At 38.4% G+C, this 25,192-nt stretch overlaps 1 protein-coding gene across 2 annotated transcripts in view; it reads right to left on the bottom strand.

Moving 5' to 3' along the window:
* The window catches only part of ITCH (itchy E3 ubiquitin protein ligase), a 68,273-nt gene that overhangs the window by 38,913 nt on the left and 4,168 nt on the right, over positions 1 to 25,192 (bottom strand). Inside the window, exons 2-8 of one of the 2 annotated variants that reach the window (XM_080925620.1) lie at positions 24,549 to 24,625; positions 11,755 to 11,845; positions 9,694 to 9,835; positions 8,212 to 8,336; positions 6,817 to 6,954; positions 2,267 to 2,312; positions 452 to 609 (exon numbers count right to left, since the gene is read on the bottom strand). In XM_080925620.1, the coding sequence (XP_080781746.1) occupies positions 452 to 609; positions 2,267 to 2,312; positions 6,817 to 6,954; positions 8,212 to 8,336; positions 9,694 to 9,835; positions 11,755 to 11,824 (679 nt within the window). In that variant the 5' untranslated portion in view covers positions 11,825 to 11,845; positions 24,549 to 24,625. Of the gene's footprint in view, positions 1 to 451; positions 610 to 2,266; positions 2,313 to 6,816; positions 6,955 to 8,211; positions 8,337 to 9,693; positions 9,836 to 11,754; positions 11,846 to 14,179; positions 14,244 to 24,548; positions 24,626 to 25,192 lie in introns of those variants that run through there. The other variant, XM_080925621.1, reaches the window with a different exon arrangement.

A 25,192-nucleotide genomic window follows, 5' to 3' on the forward strand; every position in this document is an offset into this window, starting at 1 on the left:
TCATTCTGAATGAAGTATTGTCTAACATAAATTCATTCCTGGAAGAAAAGCTTACAGAAAAGGCAATTCCTAGTTGCCTATGGAAAGACCATTCTCAGTCAAGTTTTTAACTGTAAAAATGCAGAGGCCATAATATGCTGGCTCATATCTGCAATCCCAGCACTTGAGAGTTGAAGCAGAAGGATGACTAGGTTGGAGACCAGCCTATGCTACAGAGTAAGATTCTATTTAAAAAAAAATACCAATGACCTAAAACAGCCTCTCTGACATCTACCTGATAATCAGTTCTCAAACAGAATGTTATTTAAAAACACTAGACAGGGTAGTACACTCTTGATCCCAGGCTTAGGAAGCAAACATGTGAGGCTAACAAAGGTACCACCATCTGGCACCTTCCTACCAAAAAAAAACCCCTATTATTTACAGAACAACACTGGAGGCTGGAAAATACCTGGTCTTCGTGGGGTAGGTGGAGGTGGTCTTGAAGGTCTAGGAGGTCTAGAAGGCTTAAAACCACCATTTGAAAGAGATGGAGAATTGTTCCCATTGGCCCTCTTGTTTTCCCCTGACGCTGCAACCTCAGGGTCCTCTGATCCATTTGTGCTCACCCTGGATAAGAAGAAAACCAACTTATGATGTCATTTATTAAAAAGACATTTATTAAAGAGAACCTTTAAACAATGTAACTTTTGAAGGCACCAAAATCATATGTATTGCTACTGTTTATATACTGATATTTATTCTCATGATTCTCTCTTGAGAAGCCTGCAATCATATCTTGGTGTGTAATGGCCTTTTCCTAAGTGGCTCTTTCCCTTAACGTTAGGCTTACATCTATGTTTAAAACCCTTTCTAGTCAGACAGACATACACATGCCTAAAAACACGCATTTGGGAAGTAGAAACAGAAGGAATTAGGGTGTTCAAGACCAACCTTAACTACAAATAAAGTTTAAGGCCAGAGAAGCTACGTAGAAATAGTCACTTTCCCATTTGAAAATAAGTAACTGTTCTCAGTAAAAAGTTACCTAAGAGTATACTTGGAAGATTAATAGAAGTGTGATTTAACACTTCTAGTTGCTTTGACAGAACCACACTGTGGACTTTGGTTTTCCTAAAGACTCTAACAGTATGTTCTTTGTTTTATCTGCTGAGAATAGAATCCATGGCTTTGGGCACATTGGGCAAGTGTTCCAGCAACTGAAGGACATTCAAGGTCTTTAAAATATTTTTAACAGGAAAATGTCCACGCATTACAAATCAGATGGGTAATGTAGGACTTTCCTATACTAGTCCACCTAACTTCCAAATGTAACATTTACTCTATGTCCTTTTATATACAGCATAGTCTAGCCTGAAATTCAAGTAGTCACCATTGGTCTTTGAACACCTGGCCCTCCTAACTCTACTTCCCAAGCACTGGGACTCCAGGTCTGTCCCTGCTTAGCTCCTGCTTCATCTGTTATCCCCAACAGTAATGGGATAAGATGACATGTTCTCTTTCTGATGATTTTCTCTTATGATCTGTGACATTACTTTTTTGGTTCTTGAATTTTTTTTTAAGATTTATTTTATTATTCATTTACATGTAGTTACTTGTATCTGTGTATAAGTACAAATATTTATATAGATACCCACAAAAGCCAGAGAGGTGTTGGTCCCCTAGAACTAGTGTTACATGCAGTCTGTGAGATACTCAACATATGTGCTAGTAGAATGTGGTTTTTCTGAAAGAGCAGCAAGTACTCCTTACGCTGAACCATCTCTCCAGCCCCTTACTATAGATTTTGTTTCTTTAGAAATTAAATTTTATGTAACTCAAGCTGATTCTGAATCACTAATCTTATTCTTTCTCAAAAATGCTGGATTATAGAAGTGTTCCAACACCCCCAACTTTTTAGTGATTTATTTTAAAGATAGGGTTTCTCATTTAGTAGCCTAGGCTAAGACAAGTCTACATTATGTAGTCCAAGCTGGTTTTAAACTCATGGCTAGCCACTCAAATGCTGGAATCATATAGGTAAGTCAGAATACTTGGCCCAAAACTTATCAATCTGAACCTGGAAGTTATTAATTATTCCTGTGTATTATGTATGTCTTTGCGCATGCATATACAGATGTGTTTACATGAGTGTCTGTGAAAGCCGGAAGAAGACATCAGATCTTCTGAGCCAACTATCCAGCCCCCTGAAGTTTAAATGAATTGATCCAGGTTAACTCTTTCTTGCAGAATTCTGCATTCTGTGGAGAGGATAATGAGCTCTTACCTTGTTTCATCTTTGGGTCTGCAGCCATCATCACTCTGTGTAGCACCTTTAACATCAACAAGTTTAAACACAATGAGATTCAAGAGAACAGTTTTCAACTTAAACTAAAAGGAAAAAAGCAAAGCCTTTTATTAAACTATTAAATCTTTCTAATAACAAATATAAATCCTAACATAAATTTAAAAAAAAAATACAATCTTCAAATTCTTCAATTCTATACAAACGCATATCATTATTTAGTGAGCGATTAGTTAAGGTACGTCATTCACACCTTCTGAATTTTTTGAGATATATTTTTGGCTCTAACTCAACAAGATGGCACTGAACTCCTCATGCTCTTGCCTCAACCTCGTTAGGATTAGAGTTGTGCACCTTCATACACAGCCTTAACAATTTACTCTATTTGAAATATGGAGAAAGTTACTAACCAATAAATATAAACATAACTCCAAAACAGGCTAAAACTCTTTATAAAACAGCTTGGAAAAAAATCAGAGAAAATGAAAGACACAAAGAATTCTTTGAGAAGAACAAGACTCTATCTAAAAAAAAACAAGTTTTGAAGAGGCCAAAATGAATTCCCTAATGTCATGCATTCTTCCAGTTTTATTCACAAGGAGGATTCCTAGGACTCTGTCAGGACTGTGTAATATGTTAAAAGGGAGGCTGCTAGAGATAAACACCAAAATCAGTCTGTGGACACTGAAAGAGACAGAACTGAAAATTGCATAGGACTCCAGATGAACATGTTAGGATCCAAGAATCGTCAAAGAATGACACCCCAGACTCAAATAATATGCAAAAGCAAAGAGTGTTTATTCAGCAGAATTTCCTGCATGCAGGGGTTCTCCCTATTTGGGAATGGAGACACCTAGTGAGCTTGTAAACTCAGCTTTTACTGTCAGGGGAATTCCAGGGAATAGTATGTGCCCTTTTACCTTGATTGGTTAGTTCTATCTCTAGGGGTCTGACTAAGTCTACAATTGGTTAGGCAGTGGAGACCTGTGTGTGGGTGTGCGGGTGGGGGGGTAGGGTGTGTGTCACTTATTCATTTAGCTACCTATTCTTACTTCAGGCCAGATGACACAGTGTCCTCGGATTGGCTGCCCGTGACTATGATTGGCTAACCACAGGTTCTTTGATCCAGGTTCTTATTCAGTCTCCCTAACTGCGGTTTGCAAGCCTATCATGGAATTATCCTGGCTCTGGCTAACTCAGTCCTCTCAGACTAGATGCAACTGGCAAGCATAAAACTCCCAAAATATGGCCATGATTTCAATAGGAAATACCACACCGCAGCCACTTGTAAATTCATTACAAAGACACTGATTCATAACCAGCTAACAAATCTACTGCTTCTCTTTATTAAGTTCTAGAGGTCATAGAGAGATACACATTTAAAATGATATCGTGGAATAGATAAAATGTGAAATTGTTTTGTAATTGAAACTGTATTAAAATCTACGGTATTAAAAACAAACTAGCAAACCATGTTACCTAAAAAATATGCTAAATATGGGCTGGCAAGATGACAGACAGACAAAGGTGATTGCCACCAAACCTTACAACTTGCATTTGATCCCTAGAACCCATCTGATAGAAGAACTGACTCACAAAAGTTGGTCTTTTAACTTCCATAGTTTCACCATATGCATACACATACATACATTGAAATAATACATAATAAATAAATACAATTTATATGAAAAATCATTAACCATACAACTGAAATGGTAAAGTTATGATATACAAAATGTTTCAAAAAATATTACGTAGTGTGCTGTTGGGTGTTCTCTGGAAGTTGGCAGCGAGGGGCTGAGTGACCTCCAGCAGAGTGGTCAAAAATATCCATGTGGAACTTGAGTTCAAGTACCAGCATGTCAGCTTGCCCAAGGATACAGCCATGCTGGTCCCTAGAATACATCTGATACCTGAATCTGATCAGAGAGATCCTGGCAGTCAGCGGAAGTCAGGAATGGTGACCCATAAACTAGAACCTTACATCCTACTATTTCAGCAGCCATTATCCCAGAAGCCAAAGAAATGAAGCTGTGAGCCACCCACCACCCTACAAGCTTTATACAGCTGTCCTGACTGTCTTACATCTTTCTGATAGTGTGGTCGTGTTGCTTTCTTCTTCCTTACTTCAATATTTAAAGGAGGTTCAATTTACATTAGAATGTGCCTGTACCTCCTTTGCTTCTTGAGCCAGACAACAATGCCACAGCCCTGTCATATGTGTGAGACCCAAAAGCTACAGTGTGCTCCAGATCCAGCAGGCCACATCTGCTATATTCAAGAAGTGTCCAAGATCAGTTCACAGCTGTGACATGCAAAGAATGAGCTTGTTGTGGTGGTTTTCCTTACACCAGGTGTTATATTTATGGTGCCATGCATTTGTGTTTCAGTGCATTGAAAATTTTCCATTTTATCTGACAACCTGTTGCATGTTACAAACCTGATTAAAGAGGAGCTTTTATAATCTTAAAAAAAAAAAAAAACAAACCAAGCCAAACCAAAACCATAATGGGGTTGGAGATATAGGTCACTCGATACAATGCTTGCCTAACATGCACAAAACCTGAATCTGAGCCCTTAGCACTATATACGCCAAATGTGATAGTTCACACCAGTTATCTCACCAAGAGACTGCCATTAATTCAAGGTCAGTCTGAGACACCTAATGTATTACAAGTCAATCTGAGCGCCAGTTTCAAAATAACTATTTTTTTTGAGTGAAAGAACTATACCCAAAACAATGTAGCACTAAGTACTAAATCAAGTCAGTATTCCATCTCTCCCATAAGTCACCAGCTGGGGTGGCGTAGCTCAGCAGGTAAAAGCACTTGCCATACAAGCCTCACCACCTCAGTTCAATGTCTGGAACCTACATGGAAAATCAAGACACAGTGGTATGCATCTTGTAGAGCAAGACTGGAGACAGACTGAAATGCCTAGGATCTCTCAGGCCAGCTGCCTAGAGTGTACAGTACAGCAGCCAGAATAAATGAGAAAGTCACTTGATGAGGAGCATGTTGACAAGAAATCTTATCAAAATTCTAAATGTACATGTTTTACCCACAGGAAACTGGGAGATCTACAAAGATTTCACCTAAGTCAGCTAAATTAAACCCCCACACACACCATAAAATAACAAGTTCCTAAAGCAATTTAACACACTTCATATTCTTTGGCTGCCTAGCAATCTCAAAAACAAACAAAAACTTAACTTGACATATCAGAATAGACGCAGAATGCAGTTTCCAAACACTATCTGTGGCAGTCACCAGCCTTGAGGTGGATCAGAAAGCCTCAGACCAGCAGTGAGATGGGGTTACTGAGCCAGACACTGCCCTGCTTGCAGCAAACCCTGGCACTAGTTAACACAAAGACATTTTCTCCAAATCAAAGAATTTCCAAATTAGGCCTTTAAATTTTGGATAGACCAAGATAAATGGGAAATTTGCAATCAAAGAATAATGTACTTATATATAATAAATAAATAAATCTTTTTAAAAAATTTCTTAGAAAACGCTGTAGCAGAGTTTAATGTGACCAGCATCTTTTTTATTATTTGTTTACTTTATTATGATACTGGTAATTGAATTTAGGCCCTCACATGTGCTCGGTAAGTATTCTACCACTATATTCCTAGACCAATGCCTTTAAAAATAAATAAATAAACATTTTTTTTCTGAAAAAAGAACAGCAATTAACAATAATTTCAAATACTACACTAGCCATTTTTGTCAGAAGATTGACAAAGTAATAACTGAACTGGTAATACTAGCCTGAATCTGCCTATAATCCCAGCACTTGGAGGGCTTAAGCAAAAAGATGGGAGTCCACAACCAGCCTAGTATTCCAGCCTAGTATTGGAGAGATGGCTCAATGGGTAAAGTGCTTGCTGAACAAGAATAAAGACCTGAGTTCAGCCCCCTAACATCCATGTAGAAACCTAGCACATTCGTGTAATCCCTGTACTGAGAAGGGTGAAGACAGGTTAGATCCCAGGGCTCTCTGGCTAGATAGCCTAGACAAACTAGATCATCATGAGAAATCACAGCAGATAGGGCTGGAGAGAGGACTTGGTGGTTAAGAACATATATTGCTCTTGTGAGGGCCAGAGTTAGATTCCCAATGTCCCTATTAGGCAGTTTACAATCACCTGTAACTCTAGCTCCATGGGATTATCCAGAGGAACCCACACGCATCACTCACACTAACAGACACACACATACATAGATACCATGAAAAAAAAATTACTTTTTTAAAGGCAGACAAATGACTGAAGAGACATCCTGATGTCCTGATGTCAATCTCTGGGATCCACTGAGGCATGTACAGGTGAGTGTACTACCACCACCATTCACAATTCTCTCTCTCTCTCTCTCTCTCTCTCTCTCTCTCTCTCTCTCTCTCTCACACACATACACACACACACACACACACACACACACACACAGAGAGAAAGAGAGAGAGAGAGAGAGAGAGAGATCTAGTCTACACATATAATATTGTCTTCAAAAGGGGGAATAGTAAGTACTTACTCTCTGAGCATGAAGTTTCACCATTAGTAACAACTTCAGCTTCTACTTGCAGGCCATCAAGACAAACTGACAAATCTCCCATTGTCTCTGCCGGCTCTTTGTCACCTAAAAGCTGCAAAGTCATAACTACTTCTTCAACTAAAAAAGAACAAAAATTATGTAAGAAAGATCACTTTTTATTATGTATACTTTACTAGACAAAGAATTAAGAACCCTTTGTGACCAAAACATTGCTTTTTAAAGAGAATGAATGTCATATATATATATATATATATATATATATATATATATATATATATATATACACATATATATATATATAAAATATAAATCATTTATTTCACTCATTCCAGCATTATAAGATCACAGTATAAATCAAACTAACATGAAAACAAAGATAATTTAGGAACATAAACTTTTTTTCTCTCAACTTTATTTTAAACATTTATCAACATAAACTTGGGATATATTGAATAACAACAGAATTTAATAATGGATTATATATCATAAGACCTAAATATGTCTAGGGGTAGAAAAACAATTCATATTCAAAATATGGTATGTTATGATTTTTTTTGCAATCATCTGATTTAATTCATTTTTATAATACATTCAATTGAGATATCTGTCATTCACAGATTTAATAATTTGGAGGATACAAAAAGAATCATTCTAATTTTTCCTCTTGCTTCTAGAAGCCTCCCAAGGCCAATTTAGTAGAAGAAATTAAAAAGTATGGAACCGTACTTTAATTAATATTTTGTTCCAGATGTTTATTTTTTATGCACAGGTGAATGCCACTGAATATCTTCTGTTTTTTTTCACACTCTCTTACAACTTTATTTAAAAAAGAGAGATGTTATGATTTTATATTTAAAAATAAAACTACAAATAGCTAAAATAAGGAAACTTCAAAATTAAGCATTAGAAATAAATACTGAGAAATCTACCTATGCCCTTATTCCTAACATCACATTGCCTCTCTGAAAAATTTTCCCTTCATTTGCTTTAAATCTTTCAGTTTTTTATAACTATATATCAGTTTATAAATATTTATTTACTAAAAATATTTACTAAAATAGTATATCTAAACCGAATGACCAAATAAAGGTTAGTCAGAATGCTTTAAACAGTTTTAAGATTTTTCTGTCACTATTTATAACCACATAATAATTGTACTTGCTTTGTTTTGCTTTAATCTATTTGTGATCTCACAATGTAGCCTTGGCTGGGATCTATCTGCCTCTGGTTCCCAGGGAGATGATCAGTGTAACCACCACCAGCTCAATAACCATTTAAATATAAGACAAATAATAATATGAGTTGTTCTACATATTTAACATAACAATTTCTTACAAAAATACAGTACATTTTATACTATTCTTACATACATACGTTTCATATTGTTTGACTTTAATGTTTCATAAATATCTAATCCAGCAGTTCCCAATAAAACGTCAGATTTCAGGGTCTGGTGACTCCACACACGAAAACATAATTTACTCGTAGGGGTAACGATTCTGAAAGTAAAAATGGAAAATGTTATTTTCATTAAACATCACAATGAGAACCTTAATAAGTTACAATAAAGCTGTGATGCCTAAAATCTTTTCATTGTACTTCTTTTTCTTAAATGTAAATAATTTACACTTATTTAGTTGGATGCGGAGGTCAGAGGACAACTTGTGGGAGCTGGTTTTCGTCTTTCACCATGTGGGTCTCAGAGCTCTAACTGAGGTCATCAGTACTGAGGACCTTCACCACAGAGCTACGTGGCCAGTCCCTCACTGCACTTTTTTTTTTTTAATGTATATGAGTACACTGTAGCTGTCCTCAGACACACCAGAAGAGGGTATCAGATCTCATTACAGATGGTTGTGAGCCGCCATGTGGTTGCTGGGATTTGAACTCAGGACCTGTGGAAGAGCAGTCGGTGCTCTTAACCACTGAGCCATCTCTCCAATCCTCATTGCAGTTCTTAAGTTTACTATTCAACCAGGTGGGATATGAAAATTGTATCTGAATGCAACTGGACTGTAGAGACATCATAGATACATAAACATTGGGAACAAAATAAAACTGCTTAGAAAGCAACAAAATTATTAAAGGAATGAATTTACTGAAACAACACAATATGCCCAAAAGATACATAACTTTATGTGTCAATTTTAAAATGTATTTATTGAAATAGTGAATTTACAGTCAAATCATTGCTTATGTGTCAAATTTTACTGAACTTGAGGTATTATCACCACAGTAAGCTTATCAGGTGGGAATTAATAATAAAATTAGTGAGTACCCTTCAGAGAGGGTAAGCAAACTGCCAGAGTTATGCACCTAGGAAGCTAGCTGAGGATTGGATTAAAGTCTACTATTACACAGCAGAAGTCCTGCAGGCCATCATTCATGGAAGGCACTTGCTACTCTCTTCAGAGGAACTAGTTGCTGTGCCTAGCATAAACATGGTGGCTGGCAAACATTTGAAACTCCAATTCCAAGGGATCTGATACCTTCCTTTGACCTTTGGTATTGTCATACACACAGGCAAAACAGCCATACACATAAAATAAGAATAAATCCTTTTAAAAGGCTATTATACTGATGTAAATATAACATTCATGTATTACAGTTTTCAAAATTAAAAACTAAAAATAAAAGGAACTATTACAAAAAGCTTTTCCACTTTTCTTCAGTGGCAACAGTGAAACCACCACCAACTAAATTGAGAAGATAAAGACAGACCAGAAAGACAGACAGGAAACTAAAAACAACAGACAGCGCTAGACAGAGCAGGAGGAGAAGGCGAAAGGAGAGCGAGGAAAACAGCACGTCAGAGCGGCTGTGCTGGAGCACACAGTACCACCCTGGGGAGCTTACACTGTGAGGGGCTGCTTCCACTTTGGACTGCTCGTATTGTTGCATTTTTCTGTCTTCTTTGACTGCCCATCCACTGTGACTTCTACATAAGGACTTGGTCCAAACCAATTCTTTTTGTTTTCTTTAAGTTTGGCTGAGATGACTATAAAAGAAAAAAGAAAACACTTTATTATTTGAAATAATAGTTTACTCCTTGGTCAATGACATTAAAGATTAGGCCAGTTATTTTTATTTAGAAGCAACTGTTCCCTAAAATATATTGTTTATTTATAAAATTTATATGTCTTATATATTTCCTATATTAGTAAATATATACATACATACAGGACTTCTACACATCAGACACTCAAATAAGTACCAAGAAACCAAGAGACACCCCCTACCCCCATAGTCATTGTCAGGACCACAGGCACACACCCCCATGCCTGGCCAAATGAATTACATCACAGCTCCCCAAGCAGCATCTCAAGCAGCCTAACATCTAGAAACCCAGCAAGCATATGCCAGGGGACGAACCTAAATCTCTGACTTCCCACACATCAAGTTTTGAGTTTCTATGCTCATATGTCTTTGTGATGACATTCAAGTCAGCTTCAAGTAACTGGTCCTATGATGTCCCATACACTTTAAGCTGGAGCTTCATCAGGATTTTAAAATGAGTAACTGTGATGGCTTGAATGAAAAGGGCCCCCACAAGCTAAGAGGATGTGACACTATTAGGAGGTGTGGTCTTGAGGGAAATCTTACAGCTCTAAGTACCTATGGTAGAAAATGGATCAAAGTGGCTGGAAAAACAGCTCAGATACTAAGAGCGCTGGTTACTCTTCCAGAGGAACCAGGTTTAAATCCCAGCATCCACACAGCACCTCACCACTATCTTTAACTCTAGCTCCAGGAGTGCAGACATCTTCACACAGATACACTTAAGGGCAAGGCACCAATACACATAAAATAAAAATAAATAAGTAATTCTTAAAAATGGATCAAAGACCTTTCTGTGAAACCTCAAACACTGAGACTGCAAAAAGATGGTACTTTGATGAAGGCTGAAAAATACAGCTATCTATGGATATAAGGATGAGTAAGTACTTAGAAAGCAGTATAGGGTTACACTGGTTAGCAAAGTGGCAGTAGTTGGTTTTCCTCTAGGGTCCATGACCTTACCAACCACAGGTTGTAAATTCTCTCTAATTAGGTGGGCCTTAAGTTTAATTAAATAGCTGTTAGATATCCATCCCTAAGTGTCGCTATTATACCCATGTAGGTATCTTGCTGTGCTAGTCATTGTTATGATTTATAGGTTTTAGATCTGGGTAGGACTATTGACTGCTTTTCTCCTCTAGCAGCTTCTTAGTATCTCTGGGTACAGTGAAAAGCAGTCCACAGGGTAGGGTGTATGTAACAATAATGACGAAAGAGGTCATACATTTGAGTAGTAAGAAAAACACAAGGGGGGGATGATGAAAATGGTGTATTCACATATAAAATTCTCAAAATTAAAATTTTAAAAAGGTAAATAGTTAACATTGTAGTGATAATGGTTTAATTCTGTTTATAATTTAATAAACTATTAAATTATATATGAATATGTAATATGTTCCTATATAAAATATAGTTAATAAAATTAATATTAATAACAAATAGTAACTGCCTAGATACCAGTTTAATGAAGGAGAATGAATCTATAAAACATCTTAAAAAATGATTTTTCTATATCTTAATATTTCATTCATATATTGATTCATCAAATACTGACTTGGTGTCTAAAATGTAATAGCCCACTAAAGATTTTGTTCTTGTAAAACTTTAAAAGGGGAATTTTTTTATTCAGATGTATGCATGCATGTAAGTGAATGCCACATGAGTGCAGGTGTCCTCAGAGACCAGAAGAGGTTACTAGGTCCTCTGGAGTTGGATCTGTGAGCCCCCATGTATGTTATGGGTGTTGGAAACTAAACCAGCAAGTGCTCTTAACCTGTTATCCATCTCTCCCGTCACCAAGATTATTTTTTAATACAGGAGGCAGAGATACAAGATATTGTACCTTTTTAAAAGACTTACCAGTGATCTGAAGTTGAGATTTCATGGTCAGGCTACCCACTGAATCCAGCTGTGGTCCACTGTCAGACATACCATCAATAAGACAGCAAACCTGAAAACAAGGTAAATGAGTTATGATTACCATCTCTGGCCTTTCCTAGAGGTTCCATAATAATGGCCTTCACACTGCTCAACACAACTGTCAATTCTAGTTTGTATTCTATCATAAGCAAAACTTAAACTTCCTCTAGTACACACAACGCTCTTTCCTTGAGTTCCCAAGACACATTTTCTAGGTTTATGGTCTTCTGATTATGCTGTTTTTTTTAAAAAGTTCATTTTCTATGGGCTGAAGAGATGCTTAAGAACAGAACTTGGTGCTCTTATTGAGGACCCCAGTTCATTTCCCAGCACCCACATGAGGGTCAAACAATCTGTATTTCCAGTTCCAGGAGATCCAACACCCCTTTACCTCTTTAGGCACCTGGTACACATGTGGTACACCAACATACATGCAGGCAAAACATTCATATACATAAAACAAAATAATTTTTTTAAATGTCCTTTGTCTCTCTGTCCTTAATGATGGCTTATACTGGCTCAATTACTGTTCTCTCTATATTCATTCCCTGAGGAAACTATCAGATCTTAGAGCTTTAAACTGTATCTATATAACAACATGACCTAAAAACTAAAGCTCTGGCCTAGACCTTACTCCTAAAACCTAAAAAAGTCACTGGATTATCTAAAATCCACCCCATATTTAAGATACTCCAAACTGAATATCTGGATAAGATATACCCTAAAGTCATCAGGAGTCACAATGTGATGTAAGAGCTTCAACTCTGCATGGTATGATGTTACTGATTCACAAAAGAACCCCAGAAACTATCACTCTGTTTACCACCTCAATGCCCAAAAGCGTATTTGCCACAGATCTATGAAAAAAATTAAGAAATCAAGAAGCAAAATTCCTTGAGATCTTAGAATAAGACCAATGGGATTAGGAAGAAAGTCTTACAATTAAAATTTTATTTCTTCTCTTTATTCTCATTACTGATTCCTTCATATGACTACTATAATATTTATATAAAATAATAATTCCACATGAAAAATGAAAAAGCCAATGGGACAGTTGTACACCAAGTACTCTGAAGTACCAAACCATCTCTCAACCCTATTTTTTGGTTTGCTTGTTTCTTTGTTTGTTTGTTTTGAGACAGGACCTCACTCTGCAGGTCAGACTGTTCTAGACTCACTATGTAATCCAGGATGGCCCTGAAATCCCAACAATCCTCCTGCCTAAGCCTCCCAAATACTGGGAGTACAGGCATGAGCACAGCAGCAGAAAACAAACAAAACAAACAAAAAAAAAAAAAAAAGCTTCTCCCTCATCAAGGTGGAAAATGAGAACCAACTCCCAAAAATTATCCTAACCTCTACCTGTACTGCCTCTCTCTCTCTCTCTCTCTCTCTCTCTCTCTCTCTCTCTCTCTCTCTCTCTCTCTCTCTCTCTCTCACTCACTCACTCACACACACACACACACACACAAATACAAGTATGTATACACCCACACAAAATAAATTTTTAAAAACCATTTTAAGTTACTCTGAATCTGGAGATATAACTCAGAGGTAGAACACTTGCTTAAGCACCAGTGCCACAAAAAATGTTGAAAAACTTTAAAAATTAACTAAATAAAAATGTCACCTAGGGATGGAGACTACTGGGGAGCTGGCTCAGTTAGACATGTGTACAAGCACAAGGAACCTAAGATCAACTTCCAGTCTTGTCATAAAAACAGGGGGAGTAGCATGGGCAAACAGGAGGATCCCTTTGTGTTTACATATCAGCCAGTGTAGCCAATTGATGAGCTCCATGTTCAAAAAGAGATCATGTCTCAAAAAAGAGGAGATGGAGTAGGAGGAGCACCCAACACTAACTTCTGGTCTCCGCATGCACATGTGCACTTTTGCACATTGACGCTGGCAGTAAAACAACTGCCTAGCATGCATGTAGCCTTGGGTTTAAACCCCAGCAACATGCTCAAGATCATAGGATGAAGCCACAGCATTGTGTGTGTGTGTGTGTGTGTGTGTGTGTGTGTGTGTGTGTACCCAACACTGTAAAGAATGGGTTCAACAGTGCACCGTACCAAAATTTATATCCATTCAAAACCTTAAAATGCAACTTTATCTGTTCTCGTAGGGTCTTTGTAGACACAATCCCATACAGTACACTCGCACATAGGGACATGCACAGAGTGCAGGTGATGTGATGACACAGAAGAATGGCATGAAGAAACAGAGACACATATGAGAAAGAATCATACGCAGGCCAAGAAACACCAAAGATTGTAGGTAACCAGCAAAACTTAGGAAAAGGCACAGAATGAGATTTCCCCCTGAGTGGTTAAGATACTGTCTTAGACTTCTGGACTCTTACCTGAACTGCAAAATATTACGTTTCCATCCCCACAACTTTAGGGTAATTTCGGAGGGAATGTTTGTTCCTGGCTTTACAAGATAAAGTCTCACTCTATAGTCCAGGCTGGCCTCAAATTTGCAGCCGTCTTCCTTCCTCAGCCTCCAAAGTCTGGCACTGCACGGATGAAGCACCATGCCCAGCTTGTACTGTACAGCGGACCTAGGAAACCAACACACCCACATCCTAGGTTCTGTTTACACATTGTTTCCTTCTGGCAGATTGTTACACTTGTAGTTTAAATGGCCCCAAAGTGCTAGGATGACAGACACAAACTAGCTTCATATAATACTGTTTTTTAAATTATTATAGATTATAACTACATCATTTTCTGGCCCTCTCTCTTTCTTCCCTCCAACCTCTCCCCATGTAACCTCCTCCCTTACTCTCAAATTCATGACCTCTTTCATTATTGCTGTGTGTGTGCATATGTGTGTGTGTATTCATTCCTACATAAATAAATACAAATATAACACTCTTAAAGGGGTCAAAGTTGCTAGGGCAGAAGAATGCAAGTGTTTCCTAGGAGGTAAAAGTGAGAAGCCAGAAATGACTACAAAAGAGAAATGACTGCAAAAGCCCTTCTCACATGTGTTTGTCAAAATTTCAAGATCTGTGTACTAAAAAGAATGAAGGTAGCATAATCTTAATAAGGCTGACCCCAAAGAATCAAAACTATTCTCCAAATCTGTTGAGCAAAAACATGCTGTTGCCAACCATGATGACCTAACAACTTTAATATATCAGCGCTTAGGAGGCAGAGGCCAGTGATCTCTCTTAGTTCAATCCCAGGCTGGTCCACACAGTGAATTCCAGGCCAACCAGGGATGCACAGTGAGGCACTGCCTAAAACAAACAAAAAGTTGTTAATCTTATTTCTATTATAAAAAAGAAGTAGGAGAGAAAGAGGAGGAGAAGGAGGAGGAGGTAAAGGAGGAGGAGGGAAAGGAGGAGGAGAAACAGCAGCAAAATTCTGCTGGAGAGATTCTATGGTTCAGATCACTTGCTACTCTTGCAGAAGATCCAGATTCTCTCCTCAGTAGCACATGGCAGTTTATAAGTGTCTAGAACTCTAGTTCCAATACATCTGATGCCCTCGCCTGGCAGCCATGGTGAGTGCACTCACATGCACACGCTTGCGCTCATACACAAACTAATGAGCAATATACTTGTATTCATTGTCAAAATATTCATATGCATATAATAAAAATGAGCAAGTCTTGTTGGAATTGGTCTGGTGCAGCTGTGTATTCAAATGCCAAATACTGTACCCCAGGATCTGGTTGCCTCAAGACAAGTGAATTCTCAAGAACAACAGTTTTTTTGTGCAAACCTTGCTCCCCAAGTTAATTAGTCAATAAAAGAATAAAGCCCATGATTGGACAGTAGAGAAAGGTAGGGCTTGAGAGTCAAGTAAGGGCTCACAGGAAATAACAGAGAGGAAGAGAAGAAACTAAGAGAGGAAAAGAGAGGAGACAAAGAAAGAAGGCTCCATGAGAGGAGATGGTGAGCACATGGCCAGGAGAAACAGCAAGTAAGGGACATGTGGCTGGGATGTAAATTAACATAGCTAAAAGCCTGCCCAATCTAGGCTTATAGCTTGTAAATAAAAGACCAGAATTATGGGCTTGATAGAATATAAAAATTATCATTTACAAAAACTTTTTTAAAAAAGTAAAATTACCCTTACCCCTCTTGAACATCTTGGTAAGATTTCTTGAAAACTCACTGTTTTCCTTTCTAACCACATCTTGATGACAGAGTAACATGTCTTCCAATGTCCTTTTCATTTTACAATCTAGCTTTTTATCTCTTCTACCTACTCTTTGACACTGAATGGTTTTGAAAGTTTACTTTTCCCTTCATGTGTCTGTATGTCTGTGTGAATATATGCCAGGTATGTGGAGATACTAATGAAACCCAAAGAACGTGTAGGATCCCCGGGAGCCAGAGTTGTGGTTGTGAGCGGCCAGCCATGAGTGCTGGACACAGAGAAGCACTCTGACTACCGAGCCACTGCTCTGTTCCTAATGCTGATTCTTTTTAAAAATAAGGCATTTATTTTTATTTTTGAGTATTTTACCTTCATGTACGTGTGTGTGTGTGTGTGTGTGTGTGTGTGTGTGTGTGTGTGTGTATGAGGGTACCAGATCCCTTGGAACTGGAGTTACAGAAGGTTATATGTTATTATGTGAGTGCTGGGAATTGTTCCAAAATCTTCTGCAAGAACTCTTGACTACTGTCCATTTCTCCAAATGCCTACAATACTGAATTTTTTAAGCCAACTTTCAGCTGTGTTTCCATCTTGTAGATCTAAAATTTGTGAGATACACAGATGGATGCCTCTGCATGACTTTCCTATGGTTGGGGGATAACTTTTACAGATAAGTTTTTTAAGACAGGGTCACGGGTATGTAGTCTTGACTAATCTCAAACTTAAAAGCCTCCTAAGTGCAGAGTGGCACATATAATTTTTTTAAGCCTTCACAATCAACTATAATAGTTGAAAACCTATAATTTTACCTAGTAAATCACTGTGCTAGAACCAATGAAAAATCAGTTTGAATCTAAATCTATTCTATTGCCTATGAGTTTGTCAATTAAAATCTTCAAATAGGGTTAATTCTTAATGCCGCCTATCATTTTAGAAACATCTATTAAGTACTTCCTATCATTTTATCCTGCCTACAAGATGCACAGGGATTAAAATGGAGCAGAGACTGAGGGAATGGCCAACAAATGACTGGCCCAACCTGAGATCCATCCCATGGGGCAACCCCTGACATTAATGATACTCTGCTATGGTTACAGGCGGGAACCAAACATCACTGTCTCCTAAGAGACTTCATCCAGCAGTGGATGGAAATAGATGCAGAGACCCATAACCAAACATCAGTTGGAGTTCAGGGAGTCTTGTGGAAGAGTTGGGGATAGGCTTAAGTGAGCTGGAGGGGTCAGGACACCACAAGAAGACCTTCAGAGTCAACTAACCTAGGCTCATGAGGGATCACAGAGACTGAACCACCATCCAAGGAGCATGCAAAGGGCTGTACCTATATTTGTAGTGGATGTGCGATTTGTTCTTCATGCAGGTCTCCTAACAATTGAGGGGGGCTGTCTCTAACTCTGTAGCCTACCATCGGATCCCTTCCCTCACTGGGGCTGCCTGGCTGAGTCATAGTGGGAGAGTTGGTACTTAGTCTTGCTGGTACTAGATGTCCCAGGGTAGGGTGGTACCCAAGAAGGGGCTTCCCCTTATCTGAGGAAAAGAGGAGATGAAAATGGGGAGGGATTTGTAAGGGCAAGACTGAGAAGAGAGGAAGAATGGATCTTTGAGTGAGATGTAATATAAATAAAAAAATAATTTATTGAAAAAAGATACTTCCTATCAAAAATAGAAACATTTATTATTTGTGATACAAAGAATGCCTATTGTAAAATTAAGGGCTACAATAATGCCAGAGAAAAAATCTTCCTGAAAGGCAAAGAAAAAAAATGCAGAAAATAGATAATATCTTGTCATATAAGCATAGTTATCACCTTATTTTAAAGTATGCCTTCTATCTCTAGACAATTAAAATACTTGGTTTATTTTCAAAAATAAACATTCAACATAATTTTATATACTTCAATCTACTTTAAGTTTTAAATAATTAAATAGAAGCCTGTGTTTTCTTAATCGAAGGTACCAAAAAGACACATCCATTTGCATCTTTTTCCCAGAAAAGAAGGGAGTAAACTCAAACCCACTCAAGTAGGGAGGTAAAACATAAACCATTTTCTTTACCCACAACAGTGCAACCTTAGCTCTGAACACCACAAAAACAATTTCAGATCACTGGAATCCCATTTGCCATTTCTAATGAAATATCAGCATAGCTTCTAAAGCATATGCTACAGGACAGAGAAATAGGGAGCTGTAACTTCCAAGGTTCAGTGGCAGTAGTGTCTAACAATTAACATTAAATTGGTGATTCAAATTCTATGAGAGTCTAAATGTAAAATGTCCCCATAGGCTGTGTGTTTAAACACTTGGTCCCCAGCTCATGGCACTGTTTGGGAAAGTCGTGGGGCATCTGCAGTCAAGACTTTGCTGGGAGAAGGGCTCAGTGGAGGGAGCACCCTGGAATATAATAGCTCACCATCCTTTCAGCTCCCTCTCTACTTCCTAAGTGCCAAAGCCCCTCAAACTTCTACTCCTATGCCTGTGACCTCAATGGACTGCATCCCTTTAAACACTGAGCCAAAATAAAACTTTGCTCTCCAAGCTGTTCTGTAGGTATTTTGTCACAGCAGACAAAAAAATAGCTTATACAAATTTGCACTTAGTATTCCAGAAGGCAACTTCTTCCCAATACCCCAAACAGCTTTCTAGAAAACAGTATTGATGCTATAGAAAATTAAATTCTACAGAAAGTAGTATTGGCTAGTGTTACCAGTTGTTTCTGGCTCTGACTGACTCATTCACTACTGAGCTTTAAAGGATTTGGTGTGTTTCAGAGACACATAACTAATTCAACAACACTTCAGACGCTGGCTGTTCTCTTCAAACAGCTGTGTAAGATTATACAACTCAGAAATACAGTAAGCTCAGTTTCTGGCTCTCAAGAAGTTCTTGTTTCTGATCATCTCTTTATACTTCATACTCACAAATCTGTAAGAAGAAAAGACCCTGCTGACGAAGATGTAGCTCATCCTAGCAGTACAAGGTTTCAGCACACACCTGTAATCAGCACGCAACTTCAACATTTTGCCAAAGGACATATAATTAGCAAATATATGTAAAGATGCTTAGGGAAAAAATGACCAAAACCACAAGATGCCATTTTTTTAACCCATCAAGACAGCTACTATTAAGAGAGGAAAAAAAAAAGAAAACAAATGTTGGCCTGACTGAAGCAAGAAAAACCCCAGAGTACTGCTCCTGGGGCTGTACAGCACACTGTCCCTGTGGAAAACAAAGTGTCACGGCTCTTCCTAACATTAAAACCTACCATGTAATGCAGAACTTCCATTTCTCATGACACGGGTAAAAAAGCATGAGGGAAGTACTGTAAGGCTTAGTAAATCATTAACCTCCCTCAACACAAAAATTAGGAATGCTAGAACATCTGATAGGCATAGTGGAATATGCCTGGAATCTTAGCATTTGAGAGACAGATGGAGAACAGAGTTACTTTGAGGCCAGCACAGCCTACATACAGGTCAGCATGAACTACATATTGAGAACTTGTCTCAAAAAATAAAAAATAAAGCCAGGCATAGTGGCCCAAGCCTTTAATGTCAACACTTAGGAGGCAGGAGCATTGGATCTTTGTGAGTTTGTGACCAGTCTGGTCTACAGTCAGGGCTATTACACAGAGAAACCCTGTCTCGAGAAACCTAAACAAACAAACAAGCCAGGCACAATGGTACAGGTCTTTAACTCAGGAGGAAGACCCAATCAAATTTGTAGTTCAAGGCCAGCCTGGTCCACACAATGAATTCTGGGCCAGCCTTGTCTCAAAAAAAAAAAAAAAAAAAAAAAAGATAAATAAATAAATAAAACAAAAAGAAAAATGTCAAATCTATAGCTTTCAATAGCTCAGGTTTTGTTTGAGACAAAAGCCCACCTACAAGACATGAAACTGTCTCAAACAAACAAAGCCTAGTAGTAATAATAATAATAATGATGATGATGATGATGATGATGATGAGCCAATGACTTTCCAAGTTCACAAATTCTCACTCTGATCAGTCTTTACAGACTTAAATGTTTATCTAGTTCTTATAAACACCTAAGTCTACAATGTTCTCCCTAGAAAGGTTTAACAATTTGGCCAAGGTCATAATGCCAATTTATGAAAACCCCAATCTCTCCAACTCTAAAGCAGTTAACCTCAACAGAGTGAACTTCAGCATTCTTTCTTTTATCAAGACTGCATTAAGAGCTTTGTCCTTATTTACATTAATGACTAAGAAATTATTTTACCTAAATATGGACAGCAGATAGAGGTGCTTGCTGCCAAATTCAACAACCTGAATCTGATCCCCAAAACTCACAGGGTAGCGAGACCCTACTCCTGCAAGTTGTCCTCTGACTTCACATGTGTATTAAAGCACACATGCACTGAAACACACATCACCATCCACCCCAAAACATATGCACAAATAAATAAATGTAATTTTTTAAAAAAGGTTTGCTGGGTAGCAAAGCAAAGGTGGCACAAACCTTCAATCCCAGTACTCAGGAGGCAACCAGGCAGATCCCTGTAAATTCAAGGCCAGCCTGATCTACAAAGAACATCCAGGGGTGCATAGTAAAACTCTATCTCAAAAAAACAAACAAACAAAACAAGTTTTCATTCATAAAATGTGAAACCCAAATAAAACAGTATCTGTTTCCTCAGAAAGCAAGTTTATTGTAGGGCTGAATGATGGTTTGGCGGATAAAAGTTATTGTGTACAATCATGAAAAACAGAGTTCAAACACAAGCACCCACAGAAAAAGCCTAGCATGGCCAGGTCTAGAACTCCAGGGCTGTCAGGAGTACAAGCAAGAGGACTGACTGCCAGGGCTTGGTGGCAGCCAGCCTAACTCCAAACCTCTGAGAACTCTGTCAGGGGCATGTGGTGCAGTGATATGACACCTGACTATCCTCTTCCATTCCAGATGCACACGTGTGCACATTCACCATACACATATACATAAAAACAAACGCCAGAAAGCAAGCAAGCCACTATTGGCCTTTCTCTAGGGGCTAAGCTCAACATGCTGTTGTTACTATAAATAGTATGGTATGGAAATGCTTCTCTTTTCTGGGATAGAAAACTATGTCTAAATATTAGGATAAAGTTTCTAGACATAAAAGAGAAATGGCAAGTTTCTTACTAGCAGATACAGCTTTTTTTGTCTTTTTTTCTCTTCCTTTCTTCTCTTAAGAGCCTCATGTAGATACAAGGGGCTTAAACTTGCTATACAACTAAAAACGACCATAAATTTCTGATTCTCCTGAGCGCTGGGTCACTCTGTCATGATGTGGGCCAAACTAAAGGCTTTGTGAATGGTGGGTGGTTGTCTACCTCCACTTCCAGACCAGGCTGGCTGATAATTAGCTGAATGTTTCTTAGAATATATTCAGCTATGTTAAAGAAAACTAGGAAACATAAGATAAACATCTTAAATTTCAATGCCATGTAATCCTTTTATATTTATTATATTTTAGTATGACTGCTGGCAAGTAGCTTTGTTTTCCTGACCCTCCCCGCCCTGTTCTCCACCATCCAAAAAGCACCACAAAATTCTTAAAGCAGGAAGAATTTTCTACTTGAGTACTCCTTGGGACCTAATACAGCAGCAACTCAATAAATGCTCACTCACTAACTGTTATCAATTTAAGCCAGTATTGTGTCTGTGCCCATAATGCTAGCACTGGGAGGTAAAGGCAGAAGGCTCATGAGTGCAGGACCAGCATCAGCTTTAGAGGCCAGCTTGGGGTACATAGGACCCTGTTTCAAAATAAATAAATAAATAACAAAACCCACTAGTATTTCTACGATTTGTTTCCTTCAAGTCTTTGTACCAAAGTTTAAAAAGGAAGACAGCATGCCTGTCCCCCCCTTCTATTTTTTTAAAGGTAGAGTTTCTTTATGTAAACCAGGCATAACAGGCTGGCCCCAAACTCAGAGATATTCAGCTACCTCTGCCTCCAAGTGCTGGGACTAAGGCTGGCTCTAACTTCTCACTTATAAAGCAGTGAATATTAGAAAATCTTAAGTTACTGACACCAGTCCTATAAGGTAAGGTTGACAGAGCCATAAGGAAGTAGTGACTCAGCATATGAAACAAAATATAAACAGTGAGTGAACAGGAAGGTATCTGAAACATCTTAGGCAAACCTTCAATAGACAGGGTGGGGTGGAACATCCTTGGAATCCTAGCACTTGGGAGGCTCAAGGTCATCCTTAGGTACATAGTGACCTTAAGGCCAACCAATGTTAGCTACCCTTTTTTTTTTTGGAGGTGGGGGATATAAGACCCTGACAGATTAAGTCAACCAAAGAAGATTACAAGTCTCCCAGGTATCTTTCCAAAAAGAACTGCTTTGTGAGCTAGGGTGAAATGGATACTTTGAGGAACATTTAATGATATTTAGAAACAAAGTCTTTCCCAGTACTGGGTTACTTCTTTATTTTTTTCTGGTAAGTTAGACTATCATTAAAGGAATGGAAGCTAATTTGCTTCTTTATTGCAGATAAACCCCCCTTTTTAAATCTACATATTTCATCTTTATGCCTTGTACCAATCTGAAACAACTTCTTTGCACTCTAATTACCTCTTTTCCCTCTTACCACTTCCTTCACAAATCACACCATTATCTACTTCCTTCTTTTGATATAACTATCAAAAAGAGCCTATTAAAGCAAGCTTTTGATTACAGCAAGTGAAACTCCCTTTAAGAAGTCAACCAAGCCTTGTTCTGTTTTAAGCATGTATAGGGAGATTAATTAACACAAACACAAACTAAATTGATGAGTCACAGAGACAAGAGAAGAACACACATTAATGTTCACAGTGGAGTGTGCCAAAGAGACAGTGGTGATGGTGACTGATAACTAATTGTCTCAAGGTTGTGGCTAGACACTAATCCTCAGGGACCAATTCTTCCTTTTTCTGGTGTGTGTCTTTTTGAGACAAGATCTCAGGTAGTCCAGACTGCCTCAAACTTGCTGTGTAAACAAGGATAGCCTTATATACCTGGTACTCTTGCTTTGGCTGTCCTAGAACTTACTATGGAAACTAACCTTGAACTCACAAAAATCTAGCAGCCTCTGCCTCCCAAGTGCTGAGATTAAAGACGTGTGCCAAGATGCCATCCTTTCTTTAAAATAAAATTATCATTGTGTCTGTATATATGTGAGTGTGGATGTAAGTTCGGTAATCAGAGGACAACTTCTGGGAGTCAGTTCTCTCCTTCCACCATGGGCTCTAGGAATCTAACTTGGGTCAGCAGGCTTGCTCAAACCCTCCCCCACCCCCTTTTTTTTTCCTTTTTTTCTGCTTCATCTCACTGGTCTGTGTGTGCTATATGTATGTGCGCATGCACCCGTGTTCTAACCGTGTATGTGTGGTATATGATAGACAGTAGTGTTAGCAGATTGACTTTAGACCTGAGGGTAATTTTATTAAAATTTAAAAGAAAAACCTAAGAACAGGCAAGCTACAAATGGCGGCAGCTGTCAAGAGAAGGAAATTGACAAAGAAGAGAAAAAACATGCCATTTAAATCAACATGTTCAGCAATGGAGGTCAGCATGAGCTGGACAGGCAACAGCACAGCTAACAGTGAGGAGGAGTTATAACTCCATAGAAAAAAAAGCCATAAAAGGCCAGACTATCAGGGAAAGCATGCTCTGGAAAGAAATAGAAGAAAAGGAAAAGGTAGGACTCAGGGCACATTAACACAGCCTGTGCTACCACACCCAGCTCTGCTCTTTCTTGAGCTCTTAAAGTGAACCTATCTTCTAATGTTTTCCTTATAATAGTACCAATTTATCCAATCTTAGATCTAGATGTCTTGAGCTATGAATTAATTTTCTTCCCTCCTTTTCTTCCCCAGACAGGGTCTTGTGTATCCCAGGATGGCCTCAAATTCATTATTGCCAAAGGTAACCTTGAACTGTGGATTGTCCTGGATCATGGGACTGTCCTACTACACCCAATTCAGGGCTAGGGATTGCACTTTAGACCGTCATGAACGTTGGGCAAGCAACTGAACTACATCCCTAGCCCCTTATTATCAATTCAGAAGATTTAATATGTATTGTTTTATTTGGTCCTCACAACAATCCCAGGGAGGTAGGAAGGAAAAGCTATGTCTATAAAGAAGATATAGCCTGAGTCAGTGGGACTAAGAAAGTTGCCAAAAGCTACACAGACTGCGCAAAATCAAACCAGAGCCAGACCTGTTCTTCCCATTTTCTATACTGTATTATGATGCCTTCTTATTGACTTTTCCACTTCTTCCCCAACCCCCCCCCCACCCCCCTGCCAGGCAGGGTTTCTCTGTGTAGCCCTGACTGTCTTGGAAGTCCCTCTGTAAAACAGGCTGGACTTGAATTCAGAGATCCACCTGCCTCTGCCTCCTGAGTGCTTGAATTAAAGGCATGTGCCACCACAGGCCAGCAATTCCTTCAATTCTTAGCCGTTACACACATATGTCTAGACATGTTTAAGGAGATAAATATAACACAGAGCACATGGAAAAGCAATTGATGTAACCACTAACACTCTCTCCCACAGTAGCGCTCCATACTACCCCCAAATGTCTCTCACAGGAATGTCACCACACCTGAAGTTCTCAATGGCTGAGTCACTTCTTAGGGTTAAGGCATGGTTTCCAGAAGGCCACTGTGAAATGCATGTTACCTGAAAGAGAAGAAGGGTCCATTAATAAAGTACTCTGGTTAAACAGATAGGTGATGACCTTAGAAATCTCACAAAAAAAAAAAAAAAAAAAAAAGGTTTTTATTTCCCCCAGCATAAAGCCTTCAAAAAGAAACCTATGAGAAAGATTTTTCTTATAAAGAATGGATAAGGGGCTGGAGAGATGGCTCAGTGGTTAAGAGCACTGATTGCTCTTCCAGAGGTCTTGAGGTCAATGCCCATCAACCACATGGTGTCTCACAACCATCTGTAATGGAATCTGATGCCCTCTTCTGATGTGTCTGCAGACAGCAACAGTGTCATATATAAAATAAATAAATATTTTTAAAAATCTATTTTAAAAATAAAAGAATGAATAAGATAAGGCAGCAACTTCTGAGGAAATGACTTGTGCACAGTAAGAGATAATATCCACTTGGATATGATGGACATTTGCAAAATATCCATATATAGATGGCCATATACACACATATTCTCTCTATAAAGGCTACTCTAAAGTCGATTCCTACAAGCCAGACACTCCTAGAGAAGCATCTGAGTATTACCAGT

Source organism: Micromys minutus (assembly GCF_963924665.1).
Source record: "Micromys minutus genome assembly, chromosome: 11".
Taxonomy (NCBI): Eukaryota; Metazoa; Chordata; class Mammalia; order Rodentia; family Muridae; genus Micromys; species Micromys minutus.